Below are 18976 nucleotides of genomic sequence, written 5' to 3'. Positions count from 1 at the left end.
AACTTTAATTTATATGATATCTAATAGAACATTGGAGGTTTTAATTTAAAATAGAACATTTATATGCTTCTATAGTAGTCTAGTAGTCATGACTTCCAGACTTTTTCATACTCTTTCCAGTAGCTCAAGCCTAGTACTCTAGGAAATCCCCTCCCACACAGAGTGAGTAGTGTTTGTATGTCATTTTTGCCTGTTTGGTTTCAGGGCCTTATCTGATTTAGTTTTTAATTTGTTGCTATAACTTTGTTCTAATGTTTAACTTGAGCTTCCTATGTTTTCAAAAGGAAAATAAAAGGCATACTTAACCAGGGCAATTTCAATAGAATATCCTTCCTTTTTCTCCCTTTCCAGCCCAAGTAGGGTTTCATCTAAGTTAAATAAAGAAAGAAAAAAAAAAGGACAATAATACAAGAATGTGGTAATGTGAATTTGTCACAGTTTGTCCAATTTGCTATTTGCTCTGTTAGGAAGTGCATCTAAGCTTTAGAAAGTCTGTAACTAGAACTGTAGAGTCCTCAAGAACCTAACCAGTTCCTTTTCCGTGTGTGTCATTCTCTCTTCCCCTGCTTGTTAGTCTCATATGTCTGCTTTTCTCTGTATTCCTGTATTTACTGTGTAACTTTGGCCAAGTGTTAATATGTCTGTTTCCCCGCCTGGAAAAAAAAAAAAGGGTTATCCGTTTCTTGTGCTAGTGTAACAGATTACCACTAACTCAGTGCCTTAACAAACAGAAGTTGCTCTGGAAGCCGGAAGTCAGAGTCAGTGTCAGTGGTCTGAAGTGCAGGTGTTGGCAGTCGCTCTCTGCAGAAGCTCTGTCCTCGCCTCTGCCAGCTTCTGATAGCTGCTAGCATTACCTTCTTGTGGCCAGTTCCTGCCTCTATCTTCACATTACATTCTTCTCTGCATATATCTGTGTCTTCTATGTTTATCAAATCTCCCTCTGCCTCTTTTTTTTTTTTTATTTAAGATGTATGTATTTATTTACTTGAAAGGCGGAGTTAGAGAGAAAGGGAGAGACACAGAGAGAGGGGTCTTCTATCTGCTGGTTCACTCCCCAGATGGCTGGCTGGAGTTAGGCAAATCTGAAGCCAGGAGCCAGGACCTTCTTCCTGGTCTCCCATGTGGGTGCAGGGGTCCAAACATTTGGGCCATCTTTCTTTGCTTTCCCAGGTCATTAGCAGGCAGCTGGATCAGAAGTGAAGCAGCTGGGACTTGAACTGATGCTGATATAGGATGCTTGCATCACAAGCTGCAGCTTTACTTGCTATACCACAACAGGGACCCCTGCTTCTGTTTTGTAAAGACACTTGTGATTGCATTTAGGGCCCATTAATACAATACAGAATAATCTCCCCAATTTAAGATTCTTAATTTAGTCACATATGCATTTCCTTTATAATGTAGTGTTTATAGGTTCCAGGGATTAGGACCTGGGTATTCAGTTTACTGCCAATGGCAATCTAAAGCCTTATATCAGAAGTTGACATACGGGGCCAGTGTTCTGACCAGCAGGTTGAGCCTGTGCTTATCGCTTCAGCATCTGTACCAGAGTACCACTTGGAGTCCTGGTGACTCTGCTTCACATCCAAGCTTCCTGCTAATGTGCCCGAGAAGGCAAAAGAAGGTGGCCAAAGTGCTAGGGTCCCTGTCATCCATGTGGGAGCCCAGGATGGGATTCCTGACTCTTGGGTTTGGCCTTGCCCAGCCCAAGTGGGCCATTTGGGGAGTAAACCAGTAGGTGGAAAATCTTTGTCTCTCTCGTCCTCTCACCCTCCCTCTGCCTTTCAAATAAATAAATAAATTTTTAAAGGAGTTGGCATCTAATAAGGGCCTTCTTTCTTCTCTGCATCCCTGCTGTACACCATCATGCCCCTTCTTTAACATTGCCTTCAAATAGTTTTTAAAGATTTTATTTAGTTATTTGAAAGTCAGAGTTACAGAGAGAGAGAGAGAGGAGAGGTGGGGGGGGGGGTCTTCAATCTGCTGGTTCACTCCCCAATTGGCTGCAATGGCTGGAGCTGTGCCTATCCAAAGCTAGGAGCCAGGAGCTTCTTCTGGGTCTCCCATGGGGGTACAGGGGCCCAAGCACTTGGACCATCTTCTGCTGCTTTCCCAGGCCATAGCAGAGAGCTGGATCAGAAGTGGAGCAGCCAGGACTCAAACTGGCATCCATATGGGGTACTGGCACTGCAGGTGGTGGCTTTACCCACTACGTACCAGCACTGGCCCCTAAATATTTTCTTTTCACATTAAAGTGTGGACCTATTAAAAATAAAATATATATAATATAATAATAGCTAATATTAAATATCTGTTGTAGTCTGAGCACTGTGATGAATACTTTATCTCTGAGATATAGGGACCATCATAGTCCCAATGTGACAGCTGAGCGATATTAGACTCAGAGATGAAGTAACTTAGTTTGCCCAGGTTCACCCAGCTGGTGTCAGAGCTGAAGTTCAAATTAGAATCTTTCTAATGCTAAAGATTCTCTAAATCGTGGTATACAGATGTTCTTCATCACTGTGCTTTGCCTCTTACTCAGGAATGAGGCTCAAATCTTCGATTTCCTCCTGACCTGTGTCAAATCTTCCCAGGAGGTTTCTTGCACCTCCAGACAGATCCTCACTTCCCAGTTCACCCAGAACACTTTTTGTTACAAGCCTAGCCTCTGTCAGTTGCTTGGCCCTAAGTAAATGCAGTGTGAAGGAAGAAGGGGAGAATTGTGTTGTAGCCGAATTTCCTCCTAGACTAATTTGTTGTGATTCAGTGAACTTCTGGACCCTGGGGATCATGCTGATTTGTTTATATACTAACACAAGGCTTGGACATAGAATAAATATTCTGCTAGAATGAAAGCTTCACTAGGGATTTTTTTTTTTTAAGATTTATTTTTATTTTTTTTAAAAGAGTTACAGAGAGGGACCAGCACTGTGGCGCAGCAGGTTAACGCCCTGGCCTGAAGCTCTGGCATCCCACATAGGTGCCAGTTCTAGTCCCGGCTGCATCTCTTCTGATCCAGCTCTCTTGCTATGGCCTGGGATATGCTATGCTGGCTTTGGATTGGCGCAGCTCCGGCCGTTGCGGCCATCTGGGGAGTGAACCAGCGGATGGAAGACCTCTCTCTGTCTCTATCTCTCTTTGTAACTCTTTCAAATAAATAAAATAAATCTTGAAAAAAAGAAAAGAGAGAAAGAGGCAGAGAGAGAGAGGTTTTCCATCTGCTGGTTTACTCCCCATATGGGAGTGAACAACAACCAGGGCTGGGCCCATCTGAAACCAGGAGCCAGGAGCTTCTTCCGGGTCTCCCACATGTGTGCAGGGGCCCAAGCACTTGGGCCATCTTCTACTGCTTTTCCAGGCACATTAACAGCTTGATCAGAAGTGGACCAGCCAGGACTTGAACCGGCACGGATATGGGATGCTGGTGCTGTAGGCTGGGGCTTTAACCCTCTGCACTGACCCCTCACCAGGGACTTTTATATACTGCCGTATCATGGACTGGAATAGTTATTTTGGTAATATCTGTTAAATGACTGACTGGCTGGTTTACTGGGTGTGTAGTTAATATTTCTTCACTTGTTAAAAATTACAGGTATCATTTATTGAATATATAAAGTGTGCTAGGCACTTACAAATATTGTCATTAGCCCTTAACATTTCCCTGCAGGGTAAAATTAATGGAGTGTGGATGAGAAAGGTAAGGCAGAGGGAAGAGTCAAAGATATTCCTAGGTTTCGGATTTGGCTACTGGTCCCACTGATGATGAAACCCAGGGAGAGGCGTTTGTGTGTGTGTTTATAAAAATGCTGTGTTTATAGTAACTATAGGGGTCTATTCTTTTTTTTTTTCTTTTTAAGGGAAAGGGTTTATTGGTGGGGGAAACCCAACAGAGTAGAGGGAAGGGGCGAAGAAGGAAAAACAGAAAGAAGAGAGCATAAGAGAGAGAGAGACAGACAGACAGACGTGTTCAGGAATGGGTCCTGTTAAACCTTTGCTGAGGCAGGCAGGGACGTAGGAGCAGCAAATCCCATTAGGATGGAGGTGGGGCTGACACCGGTGGTTGAACTATGTGGTCACCTGGCTTTCAGCAATGGCGGCAGGGGCTAGAGCCTAGGATGGTGTCGGGGGCATAGATCACACCATAGACTGCACCATTTTACTAACATTCCCCCCTTTTGTTTTTTATAAAGCAAGAGTTGTATGGGATTACATTAGCCCCAGAAGTCCAGGGAGGGGTAGAGGAACGATGATCTGTCTTTAGAACTACTTCCTGCTGACATGAGGCGACGAGGTACTCTCTGCTGGCATGGGGCGATGTCTCATGCTGCTGTCTCCCAGGTGGGGAGCCGAGTATATCCTTCTAGCAGCATTTGGTTAACTGCCTGGTTGGTAAAGGCTTTGGTTTGCTCCAGTATCACTTCCTATAAACACTTAAACAGACATGGTAGTATAAAAGACAGGGTGGGAATAGCAGCCAATGATCCTAAGAGTGGCATTAACCAAGTAATGAGAGAAAAGGAAATGTGGGAGGATCTCTGGGCTCTTGTACAAGAAGACTGTTTGATGGATGTGGCTGGAAGCTGATCCCAACCAAGACTGGGAGAAAGGCCACTCATCTTTTGCGGGTAGAGGGGTTTGTCTGTAGAGAAAATTCTGAACAATCATACAACATTAAACAGGGGAGCAGACGATCAATACACACAGGTCAGGAGTAGAGCCTTGAAATTAGAGTAGAGACTGTGTTTACAAAGGTATGAGGCCCCAAGTGGACTAGACAGGACAGAGTCATTATTGGAGGACCTAAGAAAGGTGCTGTCTAAGCCATGAAAAGTTTTCTGACTGAGATGCCAATGGATACCTACAGAAGGGCCTGATAATAATCTGGTGGGCTTTAAGGCCTTGCCAGTAATGAGGCCCAGACCTATCTATCTCTTTACTTGGGTACATCCTAAGGGAGATGTGAACCTCCTTGGGGAAGGTGCCCTGTTGACTTCCATTACCTAGCTGGCCTGGGAGGAGAGGTGGCCAGGTAAAAGCAGGTGGAGGAGTTTAATCCTCAGACAAAGATTCCAAAGATGCTTCCTGTGTGCCAGTTAGCCTGGAGACAGAAGTGTTCTTGATCTACCCAGAGCAGGGTTGCCTGTTTTAGAAATTACAGGTATGAAGCCATTGTTTCCACTACGTCTAACTTGAACACATTCAGTTTCTGTTTCAGATGATCGGGCTGAACAACGAACCTGTCTCATTTGTGGGGACCGCGCTACAGGATTGCACTATGGAATCATCTCCTGTGAAGGCTGCAAAGGGTTTTTTAAGCGGAGCATTTGCAACAAACGGGTGTATCGATGCAGTCGTGACAAGAACTGTGTCATGTCTCGGAAGCAGAGGAATAGGTGCCAATACTGCCGCCTGCTCAAATGCCTCCAAATGGGGATGAACCGTAAGGGTGAGTCTTACTCATGGCTCTCTCACTGTCCACTGTTTGCCCTGACTTCACCTTTAGCTCCACCCATTATGCTTTGGAGATACTTGTTTTCCGAGTCTGCACTATATGCCAGGTCTTATTCTGTATACTCATAACTCAAAAATAATTATGACACAGTTCCTGCAAGTAGGAACCTTCCAGACTAGGTGGGGAGGACAGGGGTGATGTTAAGGATTCTGTAAGAATGAATGCACAGGCCCCATGAGGCAAGACCCCAGTTAACAGTCAGGGATTAACTGGAATTAATATACTCCACTAGTTCTTTCAAGGGGGTGATGACAAGAAGCAGGAATTCTGGCTGAAAATGCATGAGGCAGGAGGACCTCTGAATGTGCTGTCGCCTTGTATGCTAGAACCACAGCATGCTCCAAGGCTGGGCATGCACCTCACTCTGTGTCCAGATTGGTGAGAAGTTTGGAATTTGCATGCTTTCTAATAGCCATAGTCTAAAATGATATGAACAAACCAATAGTCTAGTAGTATGAATATGAAAGTCTGCTTTATAGGATGGGTTGGGGTAGGGAAAATGGAAAAGCCACGTGACAAGTTTTTTTGTTTGTATAGAAGAGTCCAGAAGGAAGGTATGAGGATCTACAGGAGGGGAGAGAAAAGAATGGGGAGATGTTGTAGAAGAAGTCTACTTGTAGGAGTTGGTAACATACCAAATGTGGGGCAGCACCAAAGTTGAAGTTGAGGATTTGAATTAAGAGTAATGACCCAAGGCCAGTGTTGTCAGAGTGGGTTAAGCCTCCTTATGGATGCCAGTTCAAGTCCCAGCTACTCCACTTCTGATCCAGCTCCCTACTAATGCACCTGGCAAGACAGCAGAAGATGGCACTTGCACCCATGTGCGAGACCCAGGTGAAGCTCCTGGCTTCGGCTCAGCCCAGCCCCAGCTGTTGCAGCCATTTGGGGAGTGAACCAGCAGGTGAAAGATCTTAACTCTGTCTCCCTCCCTCCCTCCTTTTTCTCTCTCTGAAACTGCCTTTCAAATAATAAATAAATCTTCAAAGTAATGACTGTACCAGAAAAATAAATGTCAGGAAGGATGTGGCAAAATGTTGGCCTTGGCAGTGCTAAGTGTGAGGTACATTAGAAGAACATTCAGAGATATCCACCAATGAAATTTGATATATAGGATAGGAACTGAGGTGGACAGTCCTGCTTGCAAATAGAGTTTGTGGAGCTGTGGTATTTAAAGTCTTGTCAGTGGGTGAAAATCATCCATTTAGTTTAGACACAGAAAAAAGGTCTACCACTTCACAGATCTACCATATGGCATAGCTATTTGCATGTTGGAATGCCCTGTGTTTACTGGCTGTTACACAAATGCCAAAGCAAGGCATTTGAAATGTTAGCAAGTTTGTCCCCTTTCTGTCTTTCTAAGCTCATCTTTTGCTGAGAACAGTGTACCTCACATTGCCCTGCCTCTGCTCATGTTCCTTGTTCTACCTGGAAATGCTTTCCTTTCCCCATGGTCAGTTTCCTCTTACAGACATCTTTCCCAGCTACCAGCACCAAACAAGTACTGTCCTGAAGAGATTCTGTGGTCATCTTTACCCTGATTTGGATTTGGCTTCCACTTTTCTCATCTCCCTTAGTTGTTTCCACTGTGAATACTTTATCAAAGCACAATTATGGGTTGCCTTCTGAAATGCTGTTTGATGAATTGCCGTGTGAAATTCTGAGCCTTCCAACCAAACTTAATCTATTGTAGGGAAGAAAAACTTCCCTATGCACCTCATAGCTCCTCTGACTGACCGGAAGACTTCACATAAGCTGTGAGGAGTGGGGATTGTTAATCCTTAAGTCCATTTGCCTTCGGAGCAGGAAAACTCTGTTGCCTGGTGAAAGCTGCCTTTCAGAGAGAAACCCTGCCACCTCCTGGTTGATTCTGAGAAAGCAGAATTAACATTGCTGTAGCCATGTGAAGATTTGGAGGGTGGAAATAGTATGAAACTGTTGTGGTCAACACATAATTCTATGCATTTAATCAAAATCCATAAAATTATATAGCACAAAAATACATTTTATTGCATGTAAATTTTTAAAGGTTATTTATTTAAAATGCAGAGAGAGAGATGGATCATCTGTCTGCTGGTTCATTCCCCAAATGCCCACAACAAGAGCAGAGCTAGGCTAAACCAAAGCCAAGAGCCAGGAACTCCATCCAGGTCTCCCACATGGGTGTCAGGGAACCAGCACTTGAATTATCTGCTGTCTCTTAGGGTGTGTATTAACAGGAAGCTGGATGTGAAGCAGAGGTGGGAGTCCATCCCAAGCACTTTGATATAGGGCATGGACGTCCCAAGTAGTGATTTAGCCCACTGTACCACATAGCCTGTCCCCTGCATGTAATTAAAAAGAAAAAAAGTCAACCAGGATGTGGCAGTCATGAGGGATAGGGAGCAGGGGGCAGAGAGGTGAAATGTGCCCTGACCAATGTGCTGCAAATGAATCCTATAACTGTGCTGCAAGGAATGGGGAAGAATTGGAGCTGACCTTGGTAAACTGTTTTAATTGTATACAGTAGGTTAAAGAGAAAAAGAAGTATATACAAACAAAGCACTCTAGTTTGTTAAAATTTGTTTCTCTCAAGGTGATGTGTCAGGAATTCTGTCACTACTTTACTTGTATACTAAGATTAAACAAGTAAAATATATTGTAGATGATGAGAGTGAGGTTTCTCACATCAGAGAAAGAATTTTTTTTTAAAGATTTATTTATTTATTTGAAAGAGTTACACAGAGAGAGGAGAGGCGAAGAGAGAGAGAGAGAAAGAGAGAGGCCTTCCATCCGATGGTTCACTCCCCCCTTGGCCGCAATGGCCAGAGCTGCACCAATCCGAAGCCAGGAGCCAAGAGCCTCCTGTGGGTCTCCCACATGGGTGCAGAGGCCCAAGGACTTGGGCCATCTTCTGCTTTCCCAGGCCACAGCAGAGAGCTGGATTGGAAGAGGAGCAGCTGGGACCAGAACCAGTGCCCATATGGGATGCCAGCACCTCACGCCAGGGCTTAACACCAGCCCCAGAGAAAGAAGGTTTAAATCAGGAAAGGAGAAGGCTAGAATGAAACCTCTGGTGTTAGCTTGGAATTAGTGATATTAATATGGATGCATGGATGCATGGGTAGATAGATATAAAAGAACAGATGTGTGTGTGGGTATATTAGTTAGTACATGTATGTGTATTTCCAAGCTCTAGTCACTACAAGAAACTAAAACAATGATATTCCAGTAGCAATGAGCACACCTAGTACCCTGGTCTCAGCTTCCCAGTATCAATAAATTAAGTCAAGACTCCTTGTAGAACTGGTTGATTCCAGGGCTGGGGCAAGGAAGACATAAAAATAGCCTGACATATCTTGTGATGGCAGGAAGTTGAGAAGTACTTTTAAAAAGAAAAAGCAAAATTAAGCATTTCCAAAGGCGGCATAAGCCAGCCTGGAAGAACTTTCAGTGACCAAATTTGGAGCAACTTGAGCAAGAAAATAACTGTAGTATTAGTTCACAACCCAAAGAATAGAATAAATATCCATGTGTTCATACTGAAATAACGGAGTAAATAGAGAAGTGACAATTCTTTATAAAAGAATTCCAATTAATTACATCTAGAAGACATGAGGGCAGTAGATAATCACTGTTCTAACAGTTAGAGTTCTAACTCTAGTGATAAGTGCTGCAGGAAGACCCACTGATAGATGCTGAAATAAGTGGACATTGGCTTAAACAGATGCAAAATATTGTGTAGTCTAAAAATATTTAATAATTACAAAGGGAAACTGTTAAGTTTCCACAGAGAATTCTAACAGATATTACTTTTGCCAAATGGTCAGGGTTAATTAACATAAGGAGTAAAACGTTGACATCATATACCCAGTGTACACCCTGAGAAGTATACACATCCACAGAGACAAGTTCATTCTCAGTCTCATCATGAGGAAACAGACACATCCATATTGAGGACAGCCCTAAAAATATAGCTAACATTCTACAGAATATTCTTGGAAAGTGTAAAGGTCACAAAACAAGGAAAGACTGAAGAATGTCACAGGTTGAAAAAGACCATGGAGATATAACAACTGAATGCAATGTGGGGTCCTGGATTGGGTTCTAGAACAGAAGAATGATGACATTGGAACAACTCTAGAAATCCAAATCATGTCTGTGTTACACCAAAGTTAGTATCTTAGTTTTAATGAATAGTCTGTAGTTAGGCAAGATGTTAACAGAGGGAGAGAGCTGGGTGTAGAGTCTATGGAAACTTTCCCTACTGTTTTTCAACTTCTAAACTTGACGTCAAGATTTTAACTGACTTTAAATTAATTAAGAATATGCAACTGCTATTGGCAGTTGCTAATGGCTGGGGCATTCTTTCTATGTGTAAGTCAGCCCTCTGTTGTCCCCTGTGTCTGGATAGAGAACTGAGTATCTTTTCAGACCTGGAAGTTGGCTGGTCAGGAAATGGGTTAGCACAGCAGTTGGGTGAGCTCTCAAGGACAGTGAGTGGAGGCTGAGCCCTGTCTTCCCATGCTACTGTTGCTGCAATACCACCCACAGACACCTCCCATCCTTCGTGCAGTTGGTCTGTCTTACTTATTTATTCATTATAAGTAAATCCTTTATTTTCTTTTTTCCTTGTTCATTCAGTTATTCTACCTGATCATAGTTTTTTGTTTTAAAGATTTATTTGTTTGAAAGGCAAAGTTACAGAGAGATAGGGAGAGACAAGATTTTCCATCTGCTGGTTCACTCCCCAGATGGCTACAACAAGAGCATACCTAGGCCAAGCCAAAAGCTAGGAGCCTGGAACTCCATCTGGGTCACCCATGTGGGTGGCAGGGGCCCGGGCACTTAGGCCATCTTGTGCTGCTTTCCACAGAGGCACTAGCAGGGATCTGGATCAGAATTTGAATGGGTGCTCATATGGTTAGGCGGTGGCCTAACCTACTATAACACAACTCTAGCCCCTCTTACAGTCTTCTAGATAAAATCAGGCTCCTCACAGTGACTGCATCCACTTCATCCTTTTCTTTCCCCATCTGTGAATCCCTACTCAAAATCCTCATTACATCTCACCTTTCTGAAAGCCCAGTGATGGTTCCTGTTTTGGGGGCTTTGCATATATGAATTTCTTCCTAGTGTGTTCTGCCCCTACTTCTTCACCTAACTATGTACTGTATACTTTCCTTTCCAGACACAGCTTATTTGTAACATTCTCTAAGAAGCCTTCTTTGACACCATCTCCCACTAGGTGAAAGTCTTCTTCATTCCCACTGTCATAACCCTCCACCTTGTGTTATCTTTGTCTATTTACCTGTCTGTCCCATTGCTAGTGAGCCCCTGAAAATTCATGACCAAGCCCTATCTTTCTCTCTTCATTCAGCAGCTATCCCAGTAAGGGTAGGGTACTTGTTGTGAAGTACAGTGACCATCATGGAGGCCGTGGCAGGAAATGGGATATGGGAAATACTGTCCACCGAAAGAGGAAGCTGCACTGAGCTTCATGGAGAGAATTTATGTCAGATGTAATTATGTTAAAAATTTATATTCCCTTAACTTTGTGGTTTCACATATATGTTGCTAATTAGTTACATTAAAAATAAGAAGGTCAAGGAAAGCTTATCAGAGGAAGTGATGTTTGCAGAATGGCATTGTGAGACAGTGAGGCTGTATTATATGTATATCGCTAAACCAGAGTAAAAAGTGCCCCAGGGCACAGCACAGAAACCTACATGGAGCACTGGGAAATCTCAAAGAGAGATAACATTCCAGCAGAATCTTGAAGGACTCGAAATCCTTACAAATTTAAAGGGATTAGAAAAAAAACTTTAAATTTTGTGTTCATGTTTTATTTTGCAGAAATTTAAAATTTTAGAAAATTTGCAGTTTGTAGTAGTGAGAAGTTCACACTGTACTGTCCACTCAGGTTCACCAGTTGTTAACATTTTGCTGCATTTGCTTTATCATTCTCCCTGGTATATCCTTCTCTCTGTCTCCTTTAACTCTGCCCCTCTGTGTGTGTGTGTCCTCCCTCTCCACTTCACATCTAACATAACCACAGTATCATTAGGCGGAAATTTATGATGGCACAATACTATTTTCTAATTGCCAGACTTATTCGGCTTTCTCCAATTATCCCAATGTCTTTTTATAACAACTTTTATTTTTTTCTGATTCAGGAGCTAATCCAAGGTCACATATTACATTTGGTTTTTATGTGTCTATATCTCCTTTAATCTGAAATGATTCCCAAGCTTTTCTTGTATTTGGTAACATTGTTGATTTTGAAGCAAACAGATTGTCTGTTTTGTAGATTATCTCTCAATTGGGGCCTATCAATTTCTGCAGTTAGATTCAGGTTATGTATTTTTGACAAGACTGTCATATAAATGATGTTGTATCCTTCTCAGTGCATTGTGACAATAGCATGTAATGTAAGTTTGTCCAGTTATTGGTAATGTTAGCTTGATTCACTGACATAAGATGATATTACCAAATTTTTCCACTGGGGCCAGCACTGTGGCTCAGTAGCTAAAGGCCTGGCTTGCAGTGCCAACATCCCATGTGGCCACTGGTTTGAGTCCTAGTACTCCAGTTCCAATCCAGCTCCCTGCTAATACACCTGGGGCGACAGTGGAGGATGGTTTTGGTATAGCATTTATGGAAACAGATGAGCATGAGAAAATCCCATAGGAAACAAATCACAGAGGGTCTTAAATGCCAAGGTAAGGCATTAGACTTAGTGAAGAGTTAAAATTGTATATGTGCGGGTGTAAAAAGTTAAGCTTAAGCTTACAGGTTTAAACCTTCCTGGTGCAGCTGTGAAAATAAGACAGAGTAAAGTAGCACCTTGACAGTAGGGACTCCATTTTGGAGCACTTGAGACTGCATTCTGGGAAAGCAACCCCCCCCCCCGCCCCCACCGTGAGGCTCTGGTCTGAAACTATGATCTCAAATAGTCGGACAATAGCAGTGCACTACATCTCCCTTGGCAACGCACAAAAACCCCCTAGCATGATTGCTCAAGCTTAAAAGTAGAAAGGTTGCACCTGGGTTACCTGGGCTAATAATGAAGATGTGATTTGTCTATGTCTTAAGATCATAATTGCTGATTGTAAGATTTTAGCAACCGCTTAGCAACCGTGTATTCTCTCCCTCCTCCCGATTTTGCGGTTTTTGCCTTTATAAACCCTATGCTGTAGTTCCTCACTGCTCCTCTGTCCTTGTCAGAGGGCCCCAACATGTTGGATCAATAAATTTAACCCTTTGCTGGTTGCATGAGCGAAAAAGTCTCTTAGAGTTGTTCCTTGGGCGGTGGGCTTTTTTGGACCCTAACATTAGCTCGTAGGCCAAAGGAAGCCACCATTGGGTTTGGATCAGGGCTTCGATGTAGTTAGCTTTGTATCCTACTCATATTTCTGTTTGGGGTTTGGTTGTTCTTCCAGGCCCAAGCAAGTGAGGAATGGTAGGTACATAGTTCTTGAGTGGAAAGTTATTTGCACTGTTTTGGAGCAGATGGAGGAACTTGCTGGCACTATTGTCTTGGGAGTAGATGAGAGATTCAGCAGAATCATTCCTGTAATACTGTACCTGGGAGACATTTGTCCTGTTTAATCAGATCACTGCGAAGAAAGTTGCTCATAACTCAGTGTGTTGTTAAGGAACGAGTTCATATTTAGAATCAGAAATATTGGGGCCAGCGCTATAGCACAGTGGGTTAAAGCCCTGGCCTGTAGCGCCAGCATCCCATATGGGCTCCAGTTCAAGTCCTGGCTGCTCCACTTCCGATCTAGCTCCCTGCTATGGCCTGGGAAAGCTGTAGAAGATGGCCCAAGTCATCCCGCATGGGAGACCCTGAAAAAGCTCCTGGCTCCTGGTTTCAGATCATCTCAGCACTGGTTGTTGTGGCCATTTGGGAAGTGGACCAGCAGTTGGAAGACCTCTCTCTCTCTCTGCCTCTGCTTCTCTGTAACTCTGCCTTTCAAATAAATAACTAAATAAATTAAAAAAAAAAAATCAGAATATCAGCTCTACCATTCTTCCCTGAATAACCTTGAAGAAATCTCTTTACCTCTCAGCTTCGTTTCCTCAGCTATAAAAATATATGAGATGATGTACACTTTCCAAGTTTGCTATGAGGATCAAATGAGATAACATATGTGCAAATACATTCTAGGCTTTAAAATATGATCCAAGTTTTTATTTGAAAAAGAAGCACTGTGACACATTGTATTGTTTTCCAGACCTCAGACAGCTTCATACCATCCCCACAGACTTTACCTCTCTTACTAGACCTGTACTGTTATTTACCTTGTTCAATAAATCAAAGGGAATCAGTGAGTGGAAAATAGAGTAAATGTATAATTAAGAGTTTATTGGGGTGGGTTCTGTGATGTAACAGATTAAGCCACTGCTTAGGGCCCCCAGCCCTAATCCATGCCTGGATTTAAGGCTTGCCTTCACTTTCAGTCCAACTTTCTGCCAGTATGTACCCTGATAGGCAGCAGAGGATGGTTTGAGTACTTAGATCCCTGTGACCCATGTGGCTTGGGGCTTTGGCCTTTGGCCTGGCTCCGCCCCAGCTCTTGTGGGCATTGGGGGGTGAACCAGCAGATGGAAGAGCTCTCTCTCTCTCTCTCTTGCTCTTTCTCTCTCTCTCGGTATCATTGTGCCTTTAAAATAAATAATTGAACTTTCAAAAAAGAGTTCAAACTAAAAAAAAAAAAACAAAAAAACAAAAAACAGTTTATGCACCATCTAAAAGTATCTTACATTTCCTCAATGGGATGTATACACACTGTGCGACGTACTAGTAGTAGAAAGAAGGCTGGATTCTAACCCTGATTCTGCTGTTTAGATTCTTTTGCCATATGCAAAACAGGTCATTTTTCTGCGCCTTAGCTTCATCTATTCAATGAGGAGTGATGTTGATACTCTCCTTATGAATTGTTTTACCAAGACAATAGGACCTAAAGCCTGGTAAATGTCTATTGTATATGAGTTTCTTTATTCTGGTTAGAGTTGAGAGAGAATATGGGTTTTTTAATTTCAGAGCAAGAAATTGGCAAGATATAAGTCTTTAAGATATGTGGTCCTTTATACAAAATAGTAAAGCGTGTAAAGTTCTTCCTCACTTACAGGACAGTGAGAGTCGAGATACCAGCTGGAATGTATCCAGTATCAATTCAGTATCATATCTGCCAATGACAGGTCTGTGTTCTGTACCTGTGAGATGTCAGAATTGAATGCAGAAGTGTCTGAACACTCTCATTCACCCTGGAACATCATAGGAAGGATTTTAAGGATTTTTAAAACTTAAAATTAGGTTGAAAGAGCGCTCCCAGAAAACCACCAGCATGTATTTAACTCTTTAATACAGGCTGTGTGTGTTTCTCACTCCAGATTCACAGCAATGTGTTAGAAAGCAGGCCATGTCACCTCCATTTTACAGATGAAGATATTAATGTTCTTTATATGCCAAGCCCCATGCATATTGTTTTAGCTATTCTATGTTATATGACAGGACAAACCATATGACAAGTAACAGTATTCCCTCTTTACTTTTCAGTAAACTGAGCTTCAAAGAGGTGAAGAAACTTGATTGTAATCACACAGACCTAGCAGAAATAGGCTTTGGACCCAGCCTTTCTAATCCTGCAGTGTGTAATCTTTTGAGGATACCAAGAATGGTATCTATATCTATTTTAAGGAATATGAACTTCTGTCAGCCTTTCAGCCACTACAGAAACAGTGATATGTGTGGAGCCCTCACCTTTGGAGGCAACCAGGCCTGCCCAAAGGACTTCCTAGATTCCGGTTTTTGGTTTTGTCTTCTTTACAGTGGGTATATTATAGAAAAATTGCCATCAGATAGTACTATTAGCTTATGCTCTATGGTTAACATTACCCCCATTGTAAAAAAAAAAAAAAATTACCCCCACAAGCTGTCCTCCACAATAGCCATCACAAAAACTTCTTCAAAAATTCCAACATAGTATCACCGTCCATTCCTTCATGGCCCCCTCTTGGCTCCTCAGCTGAAGTCCACACTCTTTTTTTTTTTTTTTTTTTTAAGATTGATTTATTTATTTTAAAGTCAGAGTTACACAGAGAGAGGAGAGACAGAGAAGTCTTCCATCTACTGATTTACTCCCCAGTTGGCTGCAATGGCCAAAGCTGCGCCAATCCAAAGCCAGGAACTAGGAGCTTCCTCCAGGTCTTCCCACACGGGTTCATGGGCCCAAGGACTTCGACCATCTTCCACTGCTTTCCCAGGCCATAGCAGAGAGCTGGATTGGAAGTGGAGCAGCTGGGACTTGAACCAGTGCCCATATGGGATGCTAGCACTGCAGGCAGCAGCTTTACCTGCTACACCACAGCACCAGCCCCGAAGTCTACACTCTTAGCCTGGCATTCAAGGCTTTTTGTGATCTGGGCCCCAGTTGGTCTCTCCAGCTTCATCTCTTGACATTGATCCATTGGAAGTTCCCAGGAAGAATGGTTCATTCTTACTTTAAACTTGAGACTTCTCTGTACATTGTTCACTCCAGATAGGAGTACATTTTCTTCTCTTTTAAAGGTTTATTTATTATGTATTTGAAAGGCAGAGTTAGAGACAGAGTGATTGTCCATCTGCTGGTTTGCTCCCCAAATGGCCACAATGGCTGGGGCTGGGGCTGGGCCAGGCCAGACCAAAGCCAATAGCCAGGAGCTTCCTCCAGGTCTCCCATTTGGATGTGGAAGCCCAAGCGCCTGAGCCACCTTCCACTGCTTTCCCAGACACATAAGCAGGGAGCTGGATTTGAAGCCAGGACTCAAACCAGAGCCCCTATGGGATACTGGCATTGCAGGTGGCAGCTTAACCCACTACATCATAAAACCAGCTCCTGGAGTACTTTTTCTTGCCTGCCTAAATCCTTTTAATTATCTGTTAAGACTTAGTTCACAGGACTGGCGCTGTGGCATAGCGGGTAAAGCTGCCACCTGCAGTGCCGGCATCCCATATGGGCACCGGTTTAAATCCCGGCTGCTCTACTTCTGATTCAGCTCCCTGCTATAGCCTAGGAAAGCAGTGGAAGATGGCCCAAATCCTTGGGCCCCTGCACCATGTAGGAGGCCTGGAAGAAGCTCTTGACTCCTGGCTTTGAATCAGCTCTGCTCTGACCATTGTGACCATTTAGGGAGTGAACCAGCAGATGGAAGACCTCTGTTTCTGCTTCTGCCTCTGCGTCTATAACTCTGCCTTTCAAATAAATAAATAAATCTTTAAAAAAGAAAAAAAAAAGACTCAGTTCTCTTTTCTAGAAAGCTTTTCCTGACATCAAAGTCTACTTTAAATGGAAATCAGGAGCCCCTCCTCCTGTACCTTCATATTAAATGCTTCATAAGCAGAGATTATAATAATGTTAGTCGTTGATATTCTTAGTGAGTCTAGTACTATTTTAAGGATGCTTTTTTATGGTTAGAAAATGCTAAGTAAGCCCTCAGTTGCAAAGAACCCCACTGACTGCTTTTGCAGGGAGGAGCCAGTAAAGTCAGAAGTCTGATTAATAGGGGCTGGCATTGTGATATAGTGGGTAAAGCTGCCGCCTGCAACACCAGTGTCCTATTTGGTCACTGGCTCTTGTCCTGCTCTACTTCCAATCTAACTCCCTGCTAATGTGCCTGGGAAAGCAGCGGAAGATGGCCCAAGTGCTTGGCCCCTGCCACCCATGTGGGAGACTGGGATGAAACTCCTATCTCCTGGCTTCAGCCTGGCCCTGCCCCAGCCGTGGGGCCATTTGGAGAGAACCAGCAGATGGAAAATCTTTCTTTTTGTCCTTTTCTCTCTATAATTCTGCATTTCAAATAAATAAATCTTTTAAAAAAATTTAAAAACCTAATTAATTAAAAAAAGCAAAACTGAAAACCTGTTTTCCTGATCTTACAAATTAGACTTAAACTTATGATAGGAATAAACATTATTTTTTAAATGTAAATATTCTGTCTATCCCTTCCCTAGAATTTACCAAAGCCTTTAGCTGCATCATCCTGATGGGATATTTGTAGCTGTATTGAATGTGTGTAGTAAGTACCCAGAACTTTGGAGCTAAGAAGTATCTGCTGCCTACGGAGTAGCCTGCAGTTATAGAAAATGTGCTTTGAGCCTAGAACAACCTGTGTTTTAATCTAGGTTTTACCAATTACTTAAGGCTTTGGGCCAAATAGATTCTCTTTTTGTGCTTAGATTTCTATGAGTATGCTTCTGACTGTCTTGACTGATGTTTCCTTCCAGCTATCAGAGAAGATGGCATGCCTGGAGGCCGGAATAAGAGCATTGGGCCAGTCCAGGTGAGTTCTAGGCCTCACTCTGTGGTTCGTCCTGGAAGCATAGGACACCAGATGCTCCTCCTGTAGCTGCGTACATTGATCTGTTTTGTCTGCTGCTGCAGGGACCCATTTTTGCTTTCATTCCTGTAAAACTGTTTCAGAGCCTGGATGTGAAAGTGCTTAGAAAATCGTAAAGGTGTAAGAGTATGCATAAAGCTCTTCTTGTGATCCCTCATGCCTTCCTAAGAACTTCCTAGACAGTGAACTGATTCTGATTCTGAACCATCTGGGCAACTCTTTTTGTCAACCACCTAAGGTTAAGATAATTTAGACTGCTCCTTGTTTCATCTAAAGATGTGTTAACAGACTGCTCATTGCCATATTTATAAGAGTAGGAATGATAATACCCTGTTTAACCCCACAAACATTTATTAAATTCCTACTCTGCAGGCTCTATATTGTGGACCCAGTGTAGTACAAGAGTCAGGCATCAAAGCACAGTGAGAAATAATAGAGGATGCCCAGGGAGCAGAAGGGAGGGACTAGAGCCATAGTTTGGGGCAGGGGACCCTCAGGGAAGGTTTCCTGGAGAAGGTGAAGTTTGAACTGAGTTCTGAAGGAGGAAGAGGAATTAACTGTGTTGGGAAGTTGTGGAAGGCATCTTTTATTCTTGCTAGATATGATAGACTGAAAAGAATCAAGGTTGAATTTCTTAATTTTTTTTAAGAGGGGTCAGTGCTTTGGCGCAGCAGGCTGAAGCCCTGGCCTGCATCACTGGCATCCCACATGGGCACCAGTTCAGGTCCCAGCTGCTCCACGTCTGATCCAGCTCCCTGCTAATGCTTCTAGGAAAGCAGTGGAAGGAGGGCCAAGTCTTTGGGCCCCTGTACCAATGTGGGAGACCTAGAGGAAGCTCCTGGCTCCTGGCTGTGGATCAGCTCAGCTCTGGCTGTTGCAGCCATTTGGAGAACGAACCAGCAGACGGAAGACCTCTTTCTTTCTCTGTCTCTACCTCTCTCTGTATCTCTGTCTTTCAAATAAATAAAACATTTTAAAAGAATATTAAAAATTTATTTATTTGAAAGTCAGAGTTAGAGCCAGGACTGGGCCAGGCCAAAGCCAGAAGCTAGGATCCAGGAGCTTCACTTGGATCTCCTCATGGGTACAGGGGGCCAAATA

General features: G+C 43.0%; 1 protein-coding gene across 5 annotated transcripts in view; it reads left to right on the top strand.

Moving 5' to 3' along the window:
* Window positions 1-18976, top strand: part of NR6A1 (nuclear receptor subfamily 6 group A member 1) — a 259827-nt gene that overhangs the window by 214717 nt on the left and 26134 nt on the right. For 3 of the 5 annotated variants that reach the window (XM_008273331.4, XM_008273330.4, XM_008273333.4), the window contains 2 exons: window positions 5207-5449; window positions 17763-17818. In XM_008273331.4, the coding sequence (XP_008271553.3) occupies window positions 5207-5449; window positions 17763-17818 (299 nt within the window). The remainder of the gene's footprint in view (window positions 1-5206; window positions 5450-17762; window positions 17819-18976) is intronic. The other 2 variants (XM_002720460.5, XM_008273332.4) reach the window with 1 other exon arrangement.

The sequence above is a fragment of the Oryctolagus cuniculus genome, chromosome 1 (genome assembly GCF_964237555.1).
Source record: "Oryctolagus cuniculus chromosome 1, mOryCun1.1, whole genome shotgun sequence".
Taxonomy (NCBI): Eukaryota; Metazoa; Chordata; class Mammalia; order Lagomorpha; family Leporidae; genus Oryctolagus; species Oryctolagus cuniculus.
This window is presented reverse-complemented; position numbering and strand designations above follow the sequence as displayed.